This window comes from Mauremys mutica, chromosome 16 (genome assembly GCF_020497125.1).
Source record: "Mauremys mutica isolate MM-2020 ecotype Southern chromosome 16, ASM2049712v1, whole genome shotgun sequence".
Lineage (NCBI taxonomy): Eukaryota > Metazoa > Chordata > Testudines > Geoemydidae > Mauremys > Mauremys mutica.
The window spans coordinates 12,407,333-12,430,126 of record NC_059087.1 but is presented as its reverse complement, the minus strand read 5'-3'; the positions used below and the strand labels follow the sequence as shown (position 1 = coordinate 12,430,126).

The 22,794-nt window shown below is 42.9% G+C and overlaps 1 protein-coding gene across 3 annotated transcripts in view; it reads left to right on the top strand.

The window, feature by feature from the left end:
* Positions 1 to 3,547: 3,547 nt before the first annotated feature.
* The window catches only part of STX2 (syntaxin 2), a 39,310-nt gene continuing 20,063 nt past the window's right edge, over positions 3,548 to 22,794 (top strand). The window contains exons 1-3 of one of the 3 annotated variants that reach the window (XM_044990413.1): positions 3,548 to 3,788; positions 12,582 to 12,656; positions 16,712 to 16,811. In XM_044990413.1, coding sequence (XP_044846348.1) covers positions 3,759 to 3,788; positions 12,582 to 12,656; positions 16,712 to 16,811 — 205 coding nt within the window. In that variant the 5' untranslated portion in view covers positions 3,548 to 3,758. The remainder of the gene's footprint in view (positions 3,789 to 12,581; positions 12,657 to 16,711; positions 16,812 to 22,794) is intronic. The other 2 variants (XM_044990412.1, XM_044990414.1) reach the window with 2 other exon arrangements.

Here is a 22,794-nt window from a genome sequence, read left to right as displayed (position 1 = left end):
TTTCATTGTCTATATGTCTCTCTAAAGTTTATGAAAAACTGCTTAATGGATAAATTAACATGTTAATATATGTAGTTAATTACCGGTGATGTTTGGGAAACAGGTTACATCAAAAGCCTGTTGTTCACCCAGGACAGCTTGGTCAAGTGGCTGCTAGAAAACTATAAAAGGCTTTTGGGACCTGATCTTTTCATCTCAGATCTGCTTGATGCTTTATGCAGGGGAAGCTTGAGTCATAAGACTGAGATCATGAGTCCCACCTGGATTACCCTATGAACATTGGACTATAACCTATGAACTAATTCTGAAAGGATTCTTCTACAAAGCTCACCGTCTCTACTATAAAACCGATCTCAGAATGGTACTCATGTCTGTATGTATGCTGATCTTTTAACCGGTACTCTTTTCTTATTAATTAAAAAATGTATTTAAAAGAAATTGGCTGTAAGCATGTATTTGGGTAAGATCTAGGAGGTAATGTATCTGATCCTTTGGGATTGGTAGAATTTTCTTACATGATGAATAAGATTTTCGGTAATCCTCATCATATTAGACTTGGGTGTCTCAGTGGAGGCCTAAGGCTGGATTGCTTTGAGGGAACTGGGATACCAAAGGAGGAAAAATAACTTTTGAAGTGGTATTCGTATCTAGCTGTTAATTGATTTATCTTGTTAGACTGACCTCACACTTGGTAAAGCAACCCCATCCTTTCATGTATGTATACCTGCTCCTGTATTTTTCACTTCATGCATCTGATGAAGTGGGCTCTAGCCCACAAAAGCTTGTGCCCAAATAAATTTGTTAATCTCTAAGGTGCCATAAGGACTCATCCGTTGTTTCTGCTGATACAGACTAACACAGGTTTCAGAGTGGTAGCTGTCTCTTATTTGCAAAGCAGAGCCTTGTAGACCATAGGATCAGCAAGCGAGCGAGCTCCAGAGTAGTGGTGGAATTTTGCCATGAACTAAACGATGGATCTGACTATACACAGAGTGCTGTTAACTGCACACTGTAAACAAACAAAAATATATTTTGTTTAATTCAATCTGTTTTAGCAATCTCAGCTACTGCCAGAAACTCAACCATACTCCACCCACTAAATGTGGAGGGATGTAATTAGAATAGGCCCCAGTTCCATACTGGCTGCTGTGCAGTTTACTGCAGGAACTCACAACTGTTCAGCTACATTAGTAGTATCAAAACTGACTATAGTTGAAAGAGATCTTTATCTCTAAAATCAATGTCTTCTTGGAAATTATTGTGAATTCCTGAGTGACCACACTGTACAGTTTGCATAGCAATGTATTACTAGTGCAGTCTTCCTCTTAAATATCACTAGGGTATCTCACAGTTACTGGCTTCAGTAGGCCAAGCACCTCACAACCATCAGGGGCTTTTGCATTCCTCCATTCCCCATATGCCCTAGGTGCAACCCTTATTTCAGGGATTTCCCCTGCCCCCTCCCTCATGGCATGGTAGATACAGATCCCCTGGCTTCTTCTGCTCCAGGCCACCTCCTCCTTCCATACCATTGTTCCCCAGTCATATCCCTCCATCCCTTGCCAGGGGCTCTGTGTGCCTCTCATGCCTCCCTCAGCCACACATAAGGGACTTTCTATGCACCCTTTTGTCTAGTGCCTTTCTCCCTCCCCTTTTTGATTTTTAGAGTGCCAGATTTAAACATTTTAAATTAAAATACACTAGGCAATGATACTAATTTGCATTTGCTGCCCTGCACGGATCTGAAACCTTTTTACAAGCAGTAGCCTAGCTGCCGACCAGCGTGGGAGATGGTCAGACTATTGGTAGCTTTTCTTGGTTTATAAATGGAGAAAATGAAGTGTAAACAGGTGAAGTCATTAGCCCAAGCGCTCCAAGTCCCTGATTCCGCTCCCGCTGGCAAAACCCACACGGATTTCAGTGGCGCACCCAGACCTCAAAGCCCAGGGGCGGCTCTAGGCAGGGGCGGCTCTACCTTTTTGGCCGCCCCAAGCAGTCATGCCCGGGAGGCGCCCCCGAGCCGCGGGAGCAGCAGACCTCCCGCGGGCATGACTGCAGAGGGTCCGCTGGTTGGGCGGCTCGGCTGGACCTCCCGCAGCTGCGGGCGGTTCGCTGGTCCGGCGGCTCCGGTTGAGCTGCCGCAGGCATGCCTGCGAGAGGTCCAGCCGAGCCGCGGGACCAGCGAACCGTCCGCAGTCATGCCTGCGGCAGGTCCACTGGAGCCGCCGGCCGAGCGTCCCCTCCGCAGTCATGCCTGCGGCAGGTCCGCTGCTCCCGGGGCTCCGGTGGACCTCCCGCAGGCATGACTGCGGCAGGTCCGCCAGCCCAGCCTGCCGCCCCCCCGGGAAAGGGCCGCCCCAGGCGGGTGCTTGCCCCGCTGGGCTCTGGAGCCGGCCCTGGCTCTAGGCACCAGCTAAACAAGCAGGTGCCTAGGGCGGCGAAATGACGGGCGTGTATGTGCCCGCTTACCGGAAGAGCGGCGGGAGCTCTTCCCCGGCTGCAGAGGACAGAGGACAAGCTCCTCGGCTTGTCCCCGCGGGTGCACACCAAGAAGCGGCCCCTCCTCTGCAGCCGGGGAAGGGCCGCGCTACCGGCTCCGCCTGGGGGGGGAGGGGGGTTGCTTACCGCGGAAAGGCCGGAGCCGGTAGCGCAGCCCTGCCCGGGCTGCAGAGGAGGGGCCGCTTCTCCTCCGCTTGTCCCCGCCGGTGCACTCCGAGAAGCGGCCCCTCCTCTGCAGCCCGGGCAGGGCTGCGCTACCGGCTCCCGCCTTTCCGCGGTAAGCAACCCCCGCCCCAGGCGGAGCCGGTAGCGTAGCCCTTCCCCAGCTGCAGAGGAGGGGCCGCTTCTCCGAGTGCACCGGCGGGGACAAGCGGAGGAGAAGCGGCCCCTCCTCTGCAGCCTGGGCAGGGCCGCGCTACCGGCTCCGCCTGGGGGGGGGGTTGCTTACCGCGGAAAGGCGGGAGCCGGTAGCGCAGCCCTGCCCGGGCTGCAGAGGAGGGGCCGCTTCTCCTCCGCTTGTCCCCGCCGGTGCACTCCGAGAAGCGGCCCCTCCTCTGCAGCTGGGGAAGGGCTGCGCTACCGGCTCCCGCCTTTCCAAGGTAAGCAACCCCCCTCCCCCCCAGGCGGAGCCGGTAGCGCGGCCCTGCCCCAGCTACAGAGGAGGGGCCGCTCCTCAGCTTGTTCGCGCTGCTCTCTTGCGGGCAGCGGCCACCCCCCACCCTCCAGACCAACCGGTAGCCAGCTGCGGGCTGCCTGGGGGGGGGGGCTAGGGCGGCGCTGCGCTGCTGGGGGGGCGGGGGCTCGGGCTGCGGTCGGCGCCGCTGGGGGGGGGGGGGGCGGCAGAAAAGCTAGAGCCGGCCCTGTCAAATCCCAAAGACATTCCGTGCCAGAGCTGGGACTGGACCCCAGGAGTTCCGCTTCGCCCATCTCTTGCTCAGGCTGCCCTGCTGATGTCACCCTACACGCGGGGAAGGGACTAACTGCATAGCCCCGCCCCCACCCCTCCCTGCGGGCGGCCCTGGCTCCCCCCCCCCACAGCTGTGATTGAGTGAGCAGCACGGAGCATGCGCAGAGCGGGTTCTGGCTTGGGTGGTTGCCTTGGCACCGGGCATAGGAGGGGGATTGTTGCCGCGGACGGCGTGAGGGGAGGCGGCGCGGCCCGTCCAGTCCGCTGAGCCCCGCCGAGGAGGGAGGGAGGCAGGCAGGCGGCGAATGAGCAGCGGTGTGCAGAGTGGGCGAGGCGCCGAGCTGCTGCGGGCATGAGGGACCGGCTGGCTGAGCTGAAAGAGGTGAGGGGCTGGCTGGCTCCGGGAGTGGGGACCGGTCCGCGGAGGGGCGGGCGGGGCAGGCCGAGAGGGGTAGCGGGCGGAGGGGGTGCAGGAGGGGACAAAAAGCGGCGTGGGATGGCCGGGGCTCGGTGGGGAGGGCTGGTGGCTCGTTAGTTGTAGCCTCAGCTAACGGTCAGAGATGGGAACGTTCATGGGTCTCTCTGCTAAGAGCCGCTTCGGCCACGCCCCAGACACGTCCCTGGAGGCAGTGAGCTCCGTGAGCTGCTCCAGGCTCCTTTCCAGCTCCTGCCTCTGGGAGGAGGCAGCGGAATATCCGTTCCCGAGAGATGGGGGGACGTTTCGAAAGCTGGGGGGCTCCTCGTACAAACTTCAAATCCTGTTTTTGGGGGTGGGGATGAAGACCCCCGCCGTCCCCAAATGTTAATAGTTGAGTGACAGAGGAAATGGGTCATAATTATCTACAGTGAGATAGTAAATGCAAGAGTGAAATGAAGGGCTTTGTCTCTCTTTTTAAGTTATCCGGTTAAGAAATAACCTGTCTAAGTCAGCTGTATGTTTTGTATATACCTATAAAGTGGTAGTTCAGTATGTTTCTGTATTCTTTTCCTTCCTCCCATTCTTATCCTGAACAGAAGAGAGGGTGGGGTTTGGGGAGAATGCCTTTTGTTTAACTTCATCAGGATATGGCTTGAACAAAATAAGAATGTTTTGATTATATTTCAAAAGGGGAAAAATGGAGACTGCACATCAAATGGAGTCTCTGTAATCGATCAGGGCTCCAGGTATGTACAGAAGTCCCCTTATGCAAAGTTACTTGGAGGACTGGGGACCAGTTGCCTTAAAAATAATATATTATGAAATAGAGAAAACTCAAGTATTGAAGTTGTGCTTGTAAATAGAATGAGTAAGTCTCTTTCCTCTATAGGAGTGGGAGGCCTTTTGGAATGCTTATTACAGTATCCTTAACCAGAAAAGACTGTCAGGGTTGTTTTTGTCCTAATGAAAAGTGTATTTTTTTTTCAGGCAGCTTTCTTCTTTCTCTAGTCTGTCTGTGTGTGTGTGTCTCTCTCTCTCTCTCTCCTTTTTTTTAATCTCTAAACCTCTGTCCTACACATTATATGGGTGAGTGTCAAATTTTAATATAGTGCACACTTTTAGAAGGGAGGTGGGAGAAGAAAGCAGCAACAATCTGATTTAGATCTGTGATACTTAACATATTCAGAGTTCAGTCTGACTGGGAATGGGAGGGGAAGCAATGATGTTGTTTTCATGAAGGACAGAGTTAACTTTGATGTTAATTTAAAAAAATGCTGTCCATTTGTAGTAGTTGTAGGTTAGTATCTAGTAATGCTTAAGACAAAATCACAGGAAACAGGTATGGATGCTTGTGTATTTATGATTTCAGAGTAAACACTATGTGTAGTAATAAAATACTTCATACTTGCCTTAGTATAACTAAAGTACAGTCTGTAAAATTCATTTTAAAATCCTGAGGTGCTTGTTATGGATTGACTGCATAAAATTTTTCAGTGTTTCAACACTTATTTTAGTCAGAAGAGCAAAACCATCAAAACCCAAATATCATTTAAAAATGTGTAGCTTTAGTTTCTGGGACACATGTAAAACAGAACACATGCTAGATGATATTGTGTAGGCAAAATTAACTTCCAGAGAAAACTTGGACAGCCAAGTTATCACCCTCTCATCTTCTCCAAAATTCCCTCACTGCAGTATCACAAGTGAAGATACGCATTAATATTAGCAAAAACTTTCCATCACTACAGCAGCTTTTTTGTCACAGTGAATTTCTGCTTTTTTCAAGCACAGAAATGATGGCTTGTTTTTGTTCTTTTTAAATCTCGACCTGGAGAAATTGTGTGAGCTATATGAATGTTGTTAAGCCTGTCTTTGTTTTAATATAGCTTCATTGCATTTTGACTTAATAAATATTTTAACTGAAGTATAATGGGATTATATTCTCTAGTTTTTAAACTGTAACCTGCCAAAGCCTGGGGAACCTTCAGGGATCACGTAGCATTCCTACATTAGGGCAAGGAGTTAGACTATTGTACACTAAATTGATAATTTGCTTATTTATAAACTTTTTCCCACTGCCCCTCCTCTCCCAGTGTGCTTGATATGCTGCATAAATAATTTAAGATGTCAGTGTGTTCTAAACTTCTATCCCGTCTGTTAATACATTTAGTGAAAGTACTTCAACCTCCTTGGGAAAGCTTCTATCCTAGATTCTCTCTAGTTAAATTTAGGACTTCTAATTTTTGGTGGTTGTTTAAATATTGCTGAGAGCAAATGTTCTTTTTTTGTCAACTATAATATTAAGTTATATATGGGGGGTCTTAGTTTTTTAAGTAGATAGTACTTGTTAACCTTATCAAATGAATGTATTTCCCTATTTGTAAGTCTAGTCTCTAGACAAATAAAATTATGTAATTTTTGGATAGGTTGGGAACACTAGCTAAAACAGTTCCTAAAGCAGAACAAATGTGAAAAGAGCAACTACAACATTCAGAAAAGAATGTATATAGTTTTCCCTCATTGTATTGAGGAATACCCATTAGTCACACATGTCCTTTCAGAGGAAAATGGGTCTGGATGCATTTGTTGTTTTTGTTGGGGGTTATGTCTTATTTCTCTTGTATGGATATTTCCAAATTATTCTTGGCAGTGTTGTACTGTCTGCTCTGTGGATAGTTAAAAATGTGAAAGTGATCTCTTTTGCATCCCAGGAAAGAATTGAACTTCACTGGAGCTCAAATCCAAAGCTTCGTGTTAAATATCTTTAACCCTATTCCAACTCAGTCTTGGATTCCTTCTCCCTGCCCCACCAAAGGAATAGTAATATATTTTAGAAATCTTGTATTTTTATAGTCTGTATTCAATTAACAAGCTCAGCATACACATTCAATATAAAGGTTTAAAATCCAATCAGCGTTTAATAATCTGTTCAATAAAATGATCAAACCTTTTTCTTTCTATTTAAAAAGAGTCATTCTAAAAAGTCTAGATATAAACCTTCTCTTTGTTAAGGAAGCTAAATGTTTAGCTATTTTTTCTCAATTTGGTGTAAAGCTTACTATCCAATTATCTGTTGTGTCTACTTTGAGCTTTGTTTACATCATGTTAAATGCATCCTGCTATCTGCATAAACTTATCCTGTGTCTTTTTCTTATCAGTGTAACTGATGTCTTTGGGAAATAAATTTCTATTTTTTTTCCATGCTTTATTTTTAAAATATAAAGGGATTGTAACTTGGTGAACAGAACTGAAGATATTGATAGTTTCTTAATACAATGCAGCTTAACATAAATTACTTCATGTACATTTAACTAATGACTGGTGAAATCTGTGTGGAAGTATTTGTTGGGGAGGGAGAAGAAGAAATTAACCACAAATCCCTGTAATACTGTGGTAATTGGTAGAATTGCAACAGTGCAAAGAAAATGCAAAAGCATTCGACTTCCGGCAGGAATCCTTTGCTTAGAGAAAATAGTTGGGTGGCTTTCTTTGAATTCAGTTTACTTAGCTCCTTTGTTTAAAAAAAATAAATATTTTTAACTACTCATCTCTACAGAATCTCTAACTAGTAGATGAAATCAAAACATACAGATAAACCTATTAAACTGTCTACAGCAGGGGTGGCAAACTTTTTGGGCCGAGGGCCACATCAGGGTTGCGCAACTGTACGGAGGGCTGGGTAGGGAAGGCTGTGCCTCCCCAAACAGCCTGCCCCCCACCCCCTGACTGCCCCACTCAAAACTCCCAACCCATCTAACCCCCCCTGCTCCTTGTCCCCTGACGGCCCCCTCCCAAGACCCCCACCCCCATCCAACCCCCCGATGACTGTCCCGACCCCTATCCACACCCATGCTCCCTGACAGCCTCCCTTGGACTCCCACACCCTATCCAACCACCCTCTCCTCCTTGTCCCCTGACCGCCCCGACCCCTATCCACACCCATGCTCCCTGACAGCACCCCCGGGACTCCCACTCCTATCCAACCACCCTCTGCTCCTTGTCCCCTGACCACCCCCTCCCGGGACCCCCCCATCTATAACTGCCCCCTGGGATCCCACCCTCTTATCCACCGCCCCCCACTCCGTCCCCTGACAGCCCTCCTGACCCCTATACACATCCCTGCCCCCTGACAGGCCCCCCCCAGGACTCCCACTCCCAACCCTCCCTGTTCCCCATCCCCTGTGCGCTCCAGTGGATCAAAGCAAGTTTGATATAACGCGGTTTCACCTATAACGAGGTAAGATTTTTTTGGCTCCCAAGGACAGCGTTATATTGGGGTAGAGGTATAGTTCACTCTGTCCAAAGTGCTTAACTTGCACTAGACTGAACCAGCCTTAAACAATGTGTGTGGTGATGTTTAAGATTCTAAAATAAAGATTCAGTAAACAGCCCCTGGCCCAGGGTAAAAAGGGCCAAAAGCCTCGAGTATTTTTAATGGGAGCAGTGGATCTAGGATAAATAGAGGTCATTATCCACGATTGTCAAACTGGAATCTTACGGGAATGCTATATTAATGCACAGCTCTCTTAATGAAGAGATAATTAAAAGTGAACAGTGAGTAATTGATGTGGACACAGCTGCAAAATGAGAACCCATGCATGCAAGTAAGCACTAGGCCGCAACTTTTATTAAACTTTAACTCTGGGGAGGGGTTGCTACCTGCCATCTCCCATACTCTCCTGTACTAGGCATTTAATTGGTTACAGTGCAGGAGTTGCAGGGCTCTTTACCATAAAACCCATAACTAGTGTCAGGGCTACAAGGCTCTTTATCATATAATCCATAATTTTTGGTTAGTCTCTTCAGAGTATCCACCAGTACACAGCTCTCTCTGAGGCCTAGCACCCTCCCGCTGCAAGAGAGAAATTTCAGATTTAAATATCAGAAACTTTGAAATTTACTATTTTAAAAATCCTCTGACCAAAATGGACTGTGAATTTGGTAGGGTCATACCTAGAACACAATTGTAAATATATTAGCTTAATTGCAACCCAACTTCAGCTATAGCCTTTGCACAAGATTTCAGTGAGTTTTAACTAAATGGAAAGTTTAAAGATTGTGTATTCCATTAGTAAGATCCTTCAGATGCTAAATTTCTTAGATGATCCAGTTTTAACACACAAACTAAACAAACAGGCTCTTTTGTAAATTTTCAGAAAATTCATTTTATATTCAATACATTTGAGGAGAATATGCTGTGTTTTTCATACTAACAGGTTGAATCCTTGCTTCAAAGCTTTGTGGAGGGAGGATAACAAACTAAGTTTCTGCTCATTTTAATTTGGACATTATAGCTCCCCTTGAACATGGTAATTGGATTGCTTATGATGCTAGCATAGGCATTGGGCTCAGGTGGCTTCTCAGAATTTATGAGGAGAAAGAACCATAGTAGAAATACAAATATTAACTTTAATTTATCATTTGACACGATTACAGTAAAAGCTTTGTTATCCGGCATGTTGGGGAACAGAGGGTGCCAGTTAGTCAAAAATTCTGGTTAACTAACAGTTATAGTTACCAGTGGAATACCAATTTTCAAAGAATTAGAATACAATAAAATGAATAAACTAAAATAGTATACAGCTAATCACCAGTCCAGTAGTAGTACTGCACTGCAGAATGATTGATTTCTTGAAGCACTTAGGTGTACTGTATACAGGTAAAGTTTTCTATAGAGTAGGTACACCCAGATCACTAAAAGTACACTTAACACTAAAACTATACTGAACATAATTTAATCTTTCTTTTATGATTCAGAAAGCACTTCAGGATCTTGCAGTGCCTCAGCGTCATCATTATCAACATCAATTACCATTGTAGATGTAGAAGAAGTAGGAGATTGGGCTGAATCTGTAATGACCCTATGACACAACCTGGAAGCTGCTTTTTTTGAATAAATCCCTGATAGCAGCTTGCTTGTCTTCTGCCTCTTTTGCATAAGAGTGCAGAATGTGCAATTGCATAACCTAAGAAATATACTACCGGTAGTCCTGATTGAAGATTTGTATTGGGAAATGTCAGAAATGCCAGTTAATAGAATTTTCTGGTAACACAAATAAAACAGCTTTTACTGTAATATTTTAGCCCTTATGTTGAATAAGACATTTATCATTTAACATACGTGCTAAAGCAGTGATGGAAAGATATAGTAGATCTTGTCGTTAGTGGGCGTAGGCTTAAGTGGACACTAGTGTAATGTTAAAATGGCTTTTATAGAAAATTTTATAATACATTAATAGCCTTGGATGGGCACAACAAACATCTGAATTACTGTAGGATGTCAGTTCTGAATGAAGCACCCAAGAACTAAAGGTAGTAAGCAAAGGTTGACACCATTTTCTTCTATTGGCTAAGGCAGAGGTGGGCAAACTATGGCCCGCGGGCCACATCTGGCCCACGGGACCGTCCTGCCCGGCCCTTGAGCTCCCAGACAGGGAGGCTAGCCCCTGCCCCCTCCCCTGCAGCCTCAGCTTGCCATGCCGCCAGCACTCTGGGCAGCGGGGCTGCGAGAGCTGCTGGGTGTAGTGTATTAAATTGCTCCCTATAGGAATGTGCTACTTGTGGAGCACCAGGACTGGCAGCTGTAAGTAGTACACCATAAATATTACATTCCTATGGGGAGCAATTTATTACACTACACCTGGGTAGGGAAGGCTGTGCCTCCCCAAACAGCCTGGCCCCACCCTCTCTCCACTATCTCCCCACCCCCCAACTGCCCCTCTAAGAACATCCAACCCCCCGCCCCCGTTCCTTGTTCCCTGACTGCCCCCACCTCTAACTGCCTCCCTGGGACCCCTCCCTCTATATAACCCCCCTGCTCCCTCCCCCCCCCGAGTACCCCAGTCCCTATTCACACCCCTGCCCCCTGACAGGCCCCCCCCGGGACTCCCATGCCTATTCAACTGCCCTGGTTCCCCGTCCCCTGACTGCCCCCCCCAAACCTCCGCCCCATCCAGTCGCCCCCTGTCCCCTGACTGCCCTGACCCCTATCCACAGCCCCTCCCCCTAACAGGACCCCCAGGACTCCCACACCTATCCAACCGCCCCTGTTTCCTGCCCCTTATCCAACCCCCTTACCATGCCACTCAGAGCACCAGGACCGGCAGCCATAAGCAGTACACCGTAAGTCGTACGTTCCTACAGGGAGAAATTTAATACACTACACCGGCCCTCCATACAGTTTCGGAACCTTGATGTGGCCGTCAGGCCAAAAAGTTTACCCACCCCTGGGCTAAGATGTTCTTGGCTTGAATAGAGATTTGGTTGACTAGTTTATGGAGAAGGCAGTTGCATCATTTTTGGCACATGCTTTTGTGAAAATAGTTGACACCCCCTCATATCTGGAAATTAGTGAAGCAGGCTGTTATCCTACCTGATGTGAATGGCTTTGTCAGATGAAAATACCTTCAGTGCTTATGTCAGTCCATTAGTATATTTGTAAAATGTGGGTTATGATACAGAAACTGCAACTTTTGGTGTGTGGTTTTATTTTGGTGGTGGTTCTGAATCATAACCTACTGTGGATTTTATAGACTTTTTCTTTTTGGTCTGAGGTATTTTGTGTAAAGGGAACATACTCTAGCTTTTGAAATTTTGTAGTGGTCAGATGTGGTTTTCCCCAATGTGTCTGCTTGTTTCTTTTAGATTACGAGCCCCTTTTTAGCAGAAACTTTGCTCTTACGTGTTTGAAAAGCACTTAACACATAATGGATGATACTACACACAAATACATAGGAACATGGAAGAAGCCTATTAGATAGGACAATAAATTTGACAGTAGTGCATAGTGGATCCCTATGATATCTTTTAGTGCTTTGCTTTGTCTGTTTATAAATATCTCAAGCAGTCAGGATTTTGCTAATTCCTATTGGAGACTCTTCCATAGTTTTATAACTATCATTAGGATTTTTTCCTTACTAAACTTTACTTGATTTCATCCTGTTACTCTTAGTTTTAATCCATTGTATTATCTACATTTCCTGGGTGTTTACAACTTTCAAATATAATATCTGAGGAGTTGTCATTTTTCCCTATTACCAGTTGGCTGTCACTTTGCCAGCCTATCTCATACATACTTAAGGTGTAATATTTTAAGAAGTCAAATGATAGACTTTGGCCCAAATCCTGCAAACATTTATGCATATGCTAAACTACTGCTGTGAATAGTCTCAGTGAAAAATGTAAAGTTAAGCATGTATGTAAATGTTTGCAGGATTTGGGCCATAGTAACATTTTCCCAGTGACTTCTAACTTTTTTGGTATGTTTTCTGTTGAGAAAAGGGAAAAAAGAAAAATATTATTACTACAAAATAAAATACTTGATTTTTATATTATGATTTTAACCTGTACACTAAGAATTGTTTAATTGGGAAAATATATTGAACTGTAACTATATGAGAGAGCTTTTGATGTATAACTATTTCCCCAATGTGTCTGTGTTGCAGCAGCAGCTGTTGTTTCTACTTGCCCATGAATCATAAGTATGGCAGAGGAAACATTAGCTTATGTTACTGAATTTTTGGCTTGGCGGGGTGGTGGGGGGGAGTTTTTGTAAGCATTCGTAAATGTTGACTGCTATGGTGAAGATTTCGAATGGAAAGTGTAAATGGAAAGAGGGTAAAGCAGTAGTACTTTGGCATAGCAACAAAGCTATGACTATTTACTAGAAGTAATCAGTTGCTTAATTCTGCTTCAGAACACATCCCTGTGCTTCATTTCATAGGCATGCTCAAATTAAATAACTTTTTTGTTTTACAGTGTAAAAAAGATGAAGATGGAGAGACAACTATTGTTCTTGAAAAAGATTATTTTTTGGCTGACTTCTTCCAGCAGGTAAAATGAAACAAGGGACAGATAATTTTTCCAACACTTATCAGTTTAAAATGTGTGTCTTGGTAATGGTTCTTCCCTTAACTGTTGATTTGTGTATTTATTAATCAACTTTTAAAAAAAGCTTTTAATACCATATTCTGTAAATTATTCCTGTTTCTTTATGATCCGAAATAAACAAAGCCTTACCTTTTGTTACATTAACCAACTTTGTCAGGGAAAAGCTGAGGCATCATGATATAAAGAAAATGTGCATTACATAAAAATAATACTGCAGAAATTATAGTGTAACCATGATGGCTAAAATCACTATACAAAAACACAAATAGCAAAACTGAGAGTACTATTTGCCAATATATTGCAGGACTTCCTTCTAAAATGACTCTTGCATAGCTTCCCTCTAGGAATGTAAAGCAGAAACATAGCTATGATTTCATCAGTCTTATTGTAACGTATGGTGAATACATATACCTAGCATGTACTTCTGGTAGATCATGTAAGTGAGAGAAGCTTTGCATTGTTACAGATGGATGGAAGCTCTCATGTGGTAGTTATGTATTTGATTTATTTTAAGAAGTGCTGCTCAGTGCTAAAGCCAAAAGTTGTAGTAAAAATGTGAACAGATACTACAGAGCAAGAGATTTTTCAGCAAGAAAATCTTATGTATTTTCAGGATTATGTTTTAATCCTGTTCAAAGAATTTGCTTTTGTAAATCATCTGTGTTCATTATTCTCACAAGTTTTACTTAATGCTCAGGAACTCATTCTTTGTATGAAAAATGTAGAATTATCATTTTCCATATTCTGAAAGGACTGAGCTATGGGTTCAAGCAGTAAAATGAATTTTGAGTTTTGCATCCAGAAGACATCGTGGTCAAGAATATCAGTGCAGATTATTCATTGGTGGCACCTAGCCACCACTTTTTCAGCAGTAGCCGATTAAAGGGCCTTCTTACATATCTGAAAATCTTTGACACATTTAATTGAAGAAGCCCAGTGAGTATGACCAGGCTCGCTCAATGTGGATGAAATTGAGTGCTGCACTAAATGATGCTGAAAAATGGCTGCTGGTACTTGGGTTTTTTTGTTTTTGTTTTTTTAAACTTGACAATGCTTTGCACTTTTGACACATGATGAGAAAGGTGTCAGATCTTCAATATCACCAGAGGAAAAAGTGCATCGTATGCACAGCACATGATAACACAGAAGGTGTGGACACTCTTATCAACAAAGCTGAAGTAGCTTTAATATTAGCTGCGCTGTCGGTCACAACTGAAATAACCCAAGTAACTTATTACATTTTTTAACAATTGTCAGCAACATATTGAATTGTTGCTCAGTGGTGATGTTCAGTTGTGCAATGGAATGAGTAAACCACTGGTTGTGGAGTTATCATTAGCTGATGGCACCCTCATTATGAGTATTGCTCCATTCAGCAGATGCTAGAGACACATGAGGAGCTTGTGCAGTAAGAACACCAGCTCTTCTTCACACAATCTATTTTGACATTCAGAAGACTTCCTGCAAACTGTTTCCTATTTAGTAGTTTATAAATTGGGCACAATTTATGAACAAATTCTAAGATAAAGATTTTAGACTATATAAAATGGTGTATTGCTGTCATGAATACCTCTAGCAAATGTACAATTAAGTTCACTCTTCTGGTTGTGGGATTGTCTATCCAAAAACCTTCTAATAGCAATATAATGAACATATGAAAACTTTCCAGGAGTAGGAATTTATGATACTGAAACAGGTGGAGTAGTAAAGTTCTTTTTAGATGATGAAGAAATGGAATTAGCATCACTTTTATTTTCACTGAGATCACTACCATTGTCAAAAGACTCCATGCTTCATGATGCTGCTGAAGATGAAGTCGAAGGAGAATGCACACAAGAAAAGAAATTTGATGCAGACCAGTTTTCCCTTTTTCTCTTTGACTTCAATAATCTGTCTTTGACCGTAGCTGAACACATAATTCAAAAAGTATTTCTACATGTGCCATGTACTAAGAACAGAATTTGAACTTGGCTTAAGTTTCTTCATATTTAGTAAAAAAAAAAAAAAAAAAAAAAAATCCATACAAATTATTTTGTTTTTTCCTGACTCTGAATAATTTATTATGTCACTGTTATTAATGTCTTACTACTTCTGGCATGCTGTCTAGATTATGAAGTATTGTATTTTAGTCAGCCAGTAGCCATTCAGTTCTTTTTCTAACTGCTGCTGTTTCAGAAGATTACAACCAATCCCAAAATGTTTTCAGCCATGCTGCCCTCTTCCTCCCAAGAGCCTTACAGATTCCCAGATCTCACTGGAGGGGAGGGGGCAGGTGGTCCCTCCTCCCTGCAGCAAACACAGTGGGCTCAAGCAGCAGCAGGGTGATTAGAAGGAACTGAGCAGGAATGGGAGGGACATCTACAGAGATTGATGACATCACTTATTAGCATAGAACTTTTCATATTATCAGCAAGCTTTGGCTGGGGATGTGGGAGTGGGGGTTAGGGAAAGGGACTGTTGTTGAGGGGGAGGAATGGGGAGTTAATTTACATGAGCATTTAATGTGGGTTGTTTGCTTTAAGGGTGGGGATGTGTTTGGGATTTAATAGCTGTAATACTTTTGTTTGAGGGCTGTGTATCTCCTCTTTGGGAGAGGAGAGATATGACGACCGTGAACCCTCTTCTGTCTCCCCCCCACTCCCATTTGAGTTAATTTGTGTGTATTATCTAGTCAGTTTAGATTGTAAACGCTTTGGTGGCAAGAACAGAGTCTTAACTTGTTGAATGTGCTTTAGCCACCATATACATTGATGGCCTGGTATACGAATAAAGATATACAGTGTTTGTTCTAGAAGACTCCAGCCAGTCAAGATGCTCAACTTTTGTTTAGTTCACCTTGTGACACTGCAACTCACATTCTTCATAATGATGATAGGATGTGATTATGGCATCATTATGATGCATTTTATACAAGATGGGGCATGTAAGGAGTCATTGGAAAAGTTATGATTTGCTGAATATCATTATCCTATTTGTATGCATGTATCATTTTGTATCTGAATAAATATTGATTATGTATTCATATTTTACATGTAGTCACACCTGGGTGACACCCACTAGGCAAGCTCTTAAACACCTTTAAGTATTGCCCTCTATAAGGATGGGTTTGTTTAAAACATAGTTAAAGATATGATTGATTGCTTATCTGAATAGGAAATATTTTCTGAACTGGTGTCTCAAACAGGTCCTCAGGGTAAGTCAACTCACCACTAAGTCCTTGAGGTTCCCATGACTTTAATGTACACTGTAAAAGAGAGATCTTTGAAATAGTCTATTCACAATACAAAAAAATCCAACCCAAAATACATAAGTCAAATTTGTTTGGTAGAAACTTCAAAGTAACGTCCTTTACTATATCTTGCCTTCAGTTTCAGGGATGTAGGAATTTTCATGCTGGAAGTGACAAAGTATACTGTCTTAAGTAATTAAGAATGCCAGATGCTTCAGAGGAATAACAACCTCCATAATGTACTTCATTGTTCAATATTGGTGTGGCGGGGTTGGAAAGATTCTTCCTGACCCTACCTACAGATCTTAATGTTAAACATGTAGTTTTTTAAACCTTTTTTTTTATATATATTATCTGTGTTTAAAATACTGACAAAATCTGGTATAAAAAAGGGATTTCCCCTTCCCCATATTGGGAAACCATAATTGGATGTACCCTCAGTCTGGGAAAGACACAAATCATGACTCATTGCTCCTTAGAAGCAGAAGGTTCTTTGCGTTTTCTCATGTTATGTTTTGTTGGCCCATCAGCATTTGTCCCTGGTATTCAAATCTGAATAACTTTGGTTTGTATTATAAGAATCTACAATACTGATATTTTTCTTTTGACCTCTTTATGGTATGGTATTTCCTTACTTTTGACAATCCTAATGACTAGTTATCCTTTCACTCCAGAAATTGTTAGAATCAAAGATGCATTTCTTCTTCCTAATCTGTTGGTAGCAAATATTTTCTAGCGTTTTTATTGCCACATTTTTCTTTCCCTGTAGGTTGAGGAACTCAGAAACAATATAGCTAAAATAGCACAAAATGTGGAAGAAGTTAAGAAGAAACACAGCATTATCTTGTCTGCACCAAATTCTGAAGGCAGTAAGTATTTTACTTTTTTTAGATATTTCATATGTATGGATAGTTATCCTGAATGAGTACTCTTAATAGGTATGCAGCCATATTCACTGAGAACTTTTAAGTTGGAGGTGAATGTTGCAAAATTTATGAAATGTACATTTTTTACGCCTCAGATATAAAATAAATTGAAGTTGCCCATTTCAGCTTTAAGATCCCATTTGAAAAAGGGAATGTCTTCAAAACATTTTCCATAATTCTCCAAGAAGCTAGTCTAAAACTTAACCTAATCAATTTCTAAAAGCAGTAACTCAAAGACAACATTTCTTTTCCGTCTGAAAGTGCCTCACATCTCAAGTCAAGGACACATTGGTGGAACTGTGAGACTGATACTCCTTCCTCCATTTTCCAACAATGAGAACCTACTGTCCCACTCAAGGTGCTTTACGGGTCTTCAGTAATGGTCAAGTCCCAGATCAGGAGCACCAACTTGGGAAGTAGTAGCCCTCAGCTTAGAGACAAAGGTGCACTTTCAGAACAAAAAACTTTGTCTTCAGGGAAAGCTGCCCACCACCTTGACCTCATCTATCAAAGGAACACATTTACCAGATATATTGAAGGTGGCCATAGGGAAAGAGACATTTGTGATGTTGAGAGCAAAACAAACCACAAAATAAAATGTTAATATAAGTATTCATTATATAGAGGATAGCAAGACTACTAAAATTATATACTTTTCGATGCGAGTAGAAGTTTCTAAGCTGATTTCTTTCCATTCGCTAGTAGACTTTTTCTACCAACTGGTATTCTGTTCTAGATTCTCTTTTGGTCAGATCTGTTTTTCCCCTTTATTTGTTTTTAAATGAATTAGTATCAATTCATGATGTGGGGGTGGGGAAGAAGGGTTTTTTCTTTAAGTATTTTTTTTTAATTTAAACTAGATGGGGAAGGGCTCTGTTCACATCATAGCATGTAATGAGTCTTCAAAACTAGTTGCTGCTAAATAACTGTTTAAACCTCATCACATTAGTGACTTCTTAGAAAACCAATCACGATGATATTTACTCCATTGTTCTGGAACCAGTACAAACACATAGCTTAGAGGCAGTCCTTGCCCCCAAAGTATTTGAACTCTAATTTATTTAAGATGAGAGTCAACAAATGGGTTTGAACAAACTGTTGGAGTATTTGGAGGCAGGAGGATGCAAGAAACAGTGATAGGTGCACATAATTATATAAACTGGCAATGTACATGGTTGGCAGGCTTCAAGATAAAGACTTTTTAGAAGATATGTAAATAAGATGGGCACAGTTCTTGGATCATACTGAGCTGTATTTGACATAATCAAGGTGGGGGATGGGTGCAAATCTACATTTAAGAAGTGGCAGGGGCCTGAATTAACCCCAGGTTGAATTTAGAACAGTCTCACGGTTGCTCTAAGCTTCATTGTCCCCCTTGATGGCCATTCTGGCAGGTGGGGATCATTGAAGCACTCTGGCCACACTCCTTATCCCAATGGTTCTATGGCTGGTGTAGGGTTGGATATGCCAGTTGAGGATTTACTCTATACTGGCGGAATCCTTAGCTGGCCTCTTAGACTAGCTTTATAGCCCCTTTGCACTGTCAGTAGCCCAAATGGGTCTTACTGGACCTGAGAATCGGCCCAAAATAGTCACCTTGGTAACCCCTGTCTTAAATTTGTTTTGAAGCTTCCTTCGGTAAAGTGTGTAACACACACTCTTTTTAATGGACAAAAGGATCGGGGATGCTTAATTTCAGTATCACTACCTACATGCATGTTTTGCATTTGTAGTCGTATACACAAACTACTTTTCAGTAGTGAAGAATTACTGTTTTGCCCATTTGTGAATCCTTAATCTTTGAAAACTTTCAGTTTTCAACCTGAATATTTACAATAACGTCTCTGTGTGTGTATTGCAAAGAAAATTATACCGCATAAGACACTGCTTTCATTTGAATGGTACTGGTAACATTTACTTTCACTCAATGTTTCTCTCATACACTTACTGTAATTAGTGAAGTGTTATTAATAGCTAGATACTGTTTTCACATGCAGGAGTCAATGTGCGGTCATTGGTGAGAAATAGGCTTTATAATATAAAGTTGCCTTCAAAATCAGTGGAAGATGCTGACATAGAGCAAGCATTGAGAAACTAGTTAAAACTGTAATACTGCATATTTTTAAAAAAAGCCTTGTTACAATGCAGTTGCCTAACATGCAGTTGTATGCATTCTAGATTGCTTTTAAATGCACTTTTCACCCCTTTTTGCGAGTTCAGCATTGTTGACCAGAGTTTCCAAAGTGCCTAAGTGACTTAGCACAAGTCCTGCTACCTTTCAGTGAGGCTTGTGCTCTCAAGTAATTTAGGCTCCTTTGAAAATCTCACCCGTTAATGTCTCTAATGGTATTATTCATAAGCTAATTATAGCTGTCTGTGCCAAGATTCACTGTAGAGGCTTAGCTAAATCTCTCCTTATTAGACTGTGTACAGTATTCTCTAGTGAAAAATGGGCAGTGCCTGGTACAGTGATGTGATTAGGGGCAAAACAATGAATCAGTGATGGACAGAAGTATAGAATGCACTATTTATAAGGGAAAAAAACTATTTGAAAAATTTCCCTTGATTAAAAACTCAGTGCCCTTTAAGTTGGTGAACTTTACATTTGGACCAAAAAGTAAATCCTATTTTTTTTTTTAAAGTAACCTTCTTAATGAACTAGGTTTGAATTGCTGTGACTTGATTTGGTTAGTGAGTTTATTTGTAAAGTATCCCAAGCTTAAAGACCTGCCATGACAAACATAAATATAAACACTAACCTGCTCCTAATGTGAAATCACATAGGCCCTTTAAAAATAATGAAAGTTAAAAGAACGACTTTGAATTTGGACATCCAGGATCCTTCCTTGTGTGCCTTCCATTGAATCTCAATCCTGTGACATTACAAGTTTGAACATACATAGCTCTCAGCTTTCTTGGTTATAAAATTACTATTTGAGTGATTAGTTTCATTTAAACAATTTATCTAAATGTTTATCAGCAATACAATTTTGTTTCTATTGTTTGTTTGCCTTGTTAAAATAATTTTAGCTAAGATTATTTTCCCATTTGTCAGCACAAGCAACATTTATGTGAGAACTCAAAATATCCTTACTCCTATGTGGGGTGACAAAGTTCCTCCTCTACCTTGGTGGGTCCAGCACTTTTTGGCAGATTTGCTCACCTCAGTGATCTTCCCCTCTGGTGGAACCCACAGTCTGGGTCAACTCCTCCTGTGTCTGATCAGGAGTTGGGAGGTTTGGGGGGAACCCAGGCCCACCCTCTACTCCTGGTTCCAGCCCAGGGCCCTGTGGATTGCAGGTGTCTATAGTGCCTCTTGTAACATTTGCATGACAGCTACAACTCCCTGGGCTACTTCCCCATGGCCTTCTCCAAACACCTTCTTTATCCTCACCACAGGACCTTCCTCCTGGTTTCTGATAACACATTTACTCCTTAGTCCTCCAGCAGCACACCCTCCCACTCTCAGCTCCTTGTGCCTCTTGCTCCCAGCTCTTCTCTCTCTCTCTCTCTCTCTCTCTCTCACACACACACACACCACAAACTGAAGTGAGGTCCTTTTTAAATCCAGGTGCCCTGATTAGCCTGCCTTGATTGGCTGCAGGTGTTCTAATCAGCGTGTCTGCCTTAATTGGTTCTAGCAGGTTCCTGATTACTCTAGTGCAGCCCCTGCTCTGGTGACTCAGGGAACAGAAAACTGCTCATCCAGTGACCAGGGCCGGCTCTAGGATGTTTTGCTGCCCCAAGCAAAAAAAAAATTTTGGCTGCCCCCCAGCCCAGCCCTGGGCTCTCCCCCGCACTCCCCTGCCACCCCAGCCCTGGGCTCTCCCCCACAACCTGCACCCTTCTGCTGTCCCAGCCCTGGGTCACTGGTAACTCGCTCCCAGGGCGGGCCATTCAGCAGGAATTTTGGATGTACACAGAACACAGGATTGATTCCCATATGGTTACAGAACTGCAGTAAAGTGGAACAATTTTCAGCTTCTGTGATTGGAGAATATCTGGATGCATATTATAAGACTGTCCTACATAAATGAGGAAAAGTTGAGGTGCCTTTATTATTCTCTTGTTCCACTCTTTGTTTCTATGGGGAATTTGCCAATGCAATATCACTGTCTTCCTTTTAAACAAATAAAACTTTTTTAAAAAAAAGGGCAATAGCTGTTGAAAATAGCAATTCCAGTCCTAAAAACCACTGGGAAGCATTTCTTGCTTCTTCATTTCTTATCCTACTTTTTCTACAGCAAGTTACAGTGGATCAGTATATTCGATTTGGGAGAAATGAAGTAATAGCTGCCCAAATTGAGCTTGAGCACTCCTGAATTTTGAGGGTGTTCAAATCTGGAAGGCAGGTGCTAGATTCCCTTTCTGAATATTAGCTAAATCTGGAAAGGAAAAGTCAATTTCTGCTTCCATGGCTCAGAAGTGGAAATCCTCCTACGTGCCTGGTACTGTATCTAAAGCTGCCGAAGTCCCCTAGCAGAGCCTCCCCTCCCTTACTTTCCATTTTAAATTCTAGTGGGATCCATGTACCTCCCTTGCTTGGCTTCAGATAGAGAAGGGCACTGTCCATTTAGTCCACCCAATTCATTCTTTGGGGGCTGCAAGGTGAGGTCACACCAGTATCCCTAATGCAGTCTGGGGAAGTCCTCTGAAGGGGATATCTGGGGCAAAGCCTTCTACTCCTTGGGCACACTTGTTCCCCATTCACAGTGCCACCCCTTTCGACTCGCAGCATGGCTCAGCTACCTCACTCCCTACCCCTCCCTTTCCTGTTGATAGCTGCCAAGGGATTGCTGGGAAATGTAGTTCTTTCCCTGCTCCAGGGCTGTCTCTATAGGCAGGGAGCTAGGCAAGGAACTACAGCTCCCAGGGTCCCGTGGGTTCTCAGCTCCCATGCTGGATCCCCAGCTGCTCCGTGGCTCCACTTCTGCAGGGTTGTGAGAGGAGAGGAAGTGAGTTTAAAAAAAAAAAAGAATGGCCAAAATGCCGCCCCCTGGAAATGTGCTGCCCCAAGCACCTGCTTGTTTTGCTGGTGCCTAGAGCTAGCCCTGCCAGTGACCAGTATATTTGCCCTCTACCAGACTCCTGTACCCCACTGGTCTGGGTCTGTCACAGTGGACATTAGTAGATTTAACCTCCTATTAATTTAATTTTGCCAGAACATTAGTATTTTGTTTAGTTGATATATGCACTAGTCTTGTGTCACACCCAAGGAATCTCTGCTTTTCTGTGTCTGCCTGTGCCAACTGAACTTACTGTGTATGTACAGATTCACAAAAGGCTTGTGTTTCCCTTTGATTTTTCCCACAAACTGGTGGCTACCAGCAGCAGTGAATTTGCACAAATGCTGGAGCAATGATATGAAACTTCCTTGAAATTTTCACTGTAGATGCAGATTTAGGGCTTGATTCACCTCTGCATTTCTCTTGTTTTAATCTGGTGTAACTTCATTGCTTTTATGGCAACGTAACTTCACTAAGACTGGAGTAATGCAGTGGTGACTCAGGCCCATAGCAGGTAGTTGATGACAGCAAGAAGAAAGCAGAAAACTTGGTGGGTGGGGAATATAACTGGTTACTGTTACAGGAGGAGATGCAACAAATAGTTGCAAGTTACAAATTGGCTATTTTGGGGCCACAGCTGCTGGACGAGGGTGGCTGTTTCTGAAGATGCTGACCCCTTACTGAAAAGAGTTAGTAGGGACCAGGAAGTCACCAAGGAAAGCAGTCTTGGGTAAGGGACTGCTTTAATTTTGTTCCAATAATATTGCAGCTGTAGAAGATGGATTGTTTTGGGGGCGGGGGGGAAGAACGCTAGTACCCTGAGCCAAAAAATCCACTATTCACTCAGCCCTATCCACAACGTGATCATATCAGCAATCAAACATCACAGCTCAAACATTTTCTGACAAATAATTGTTTTT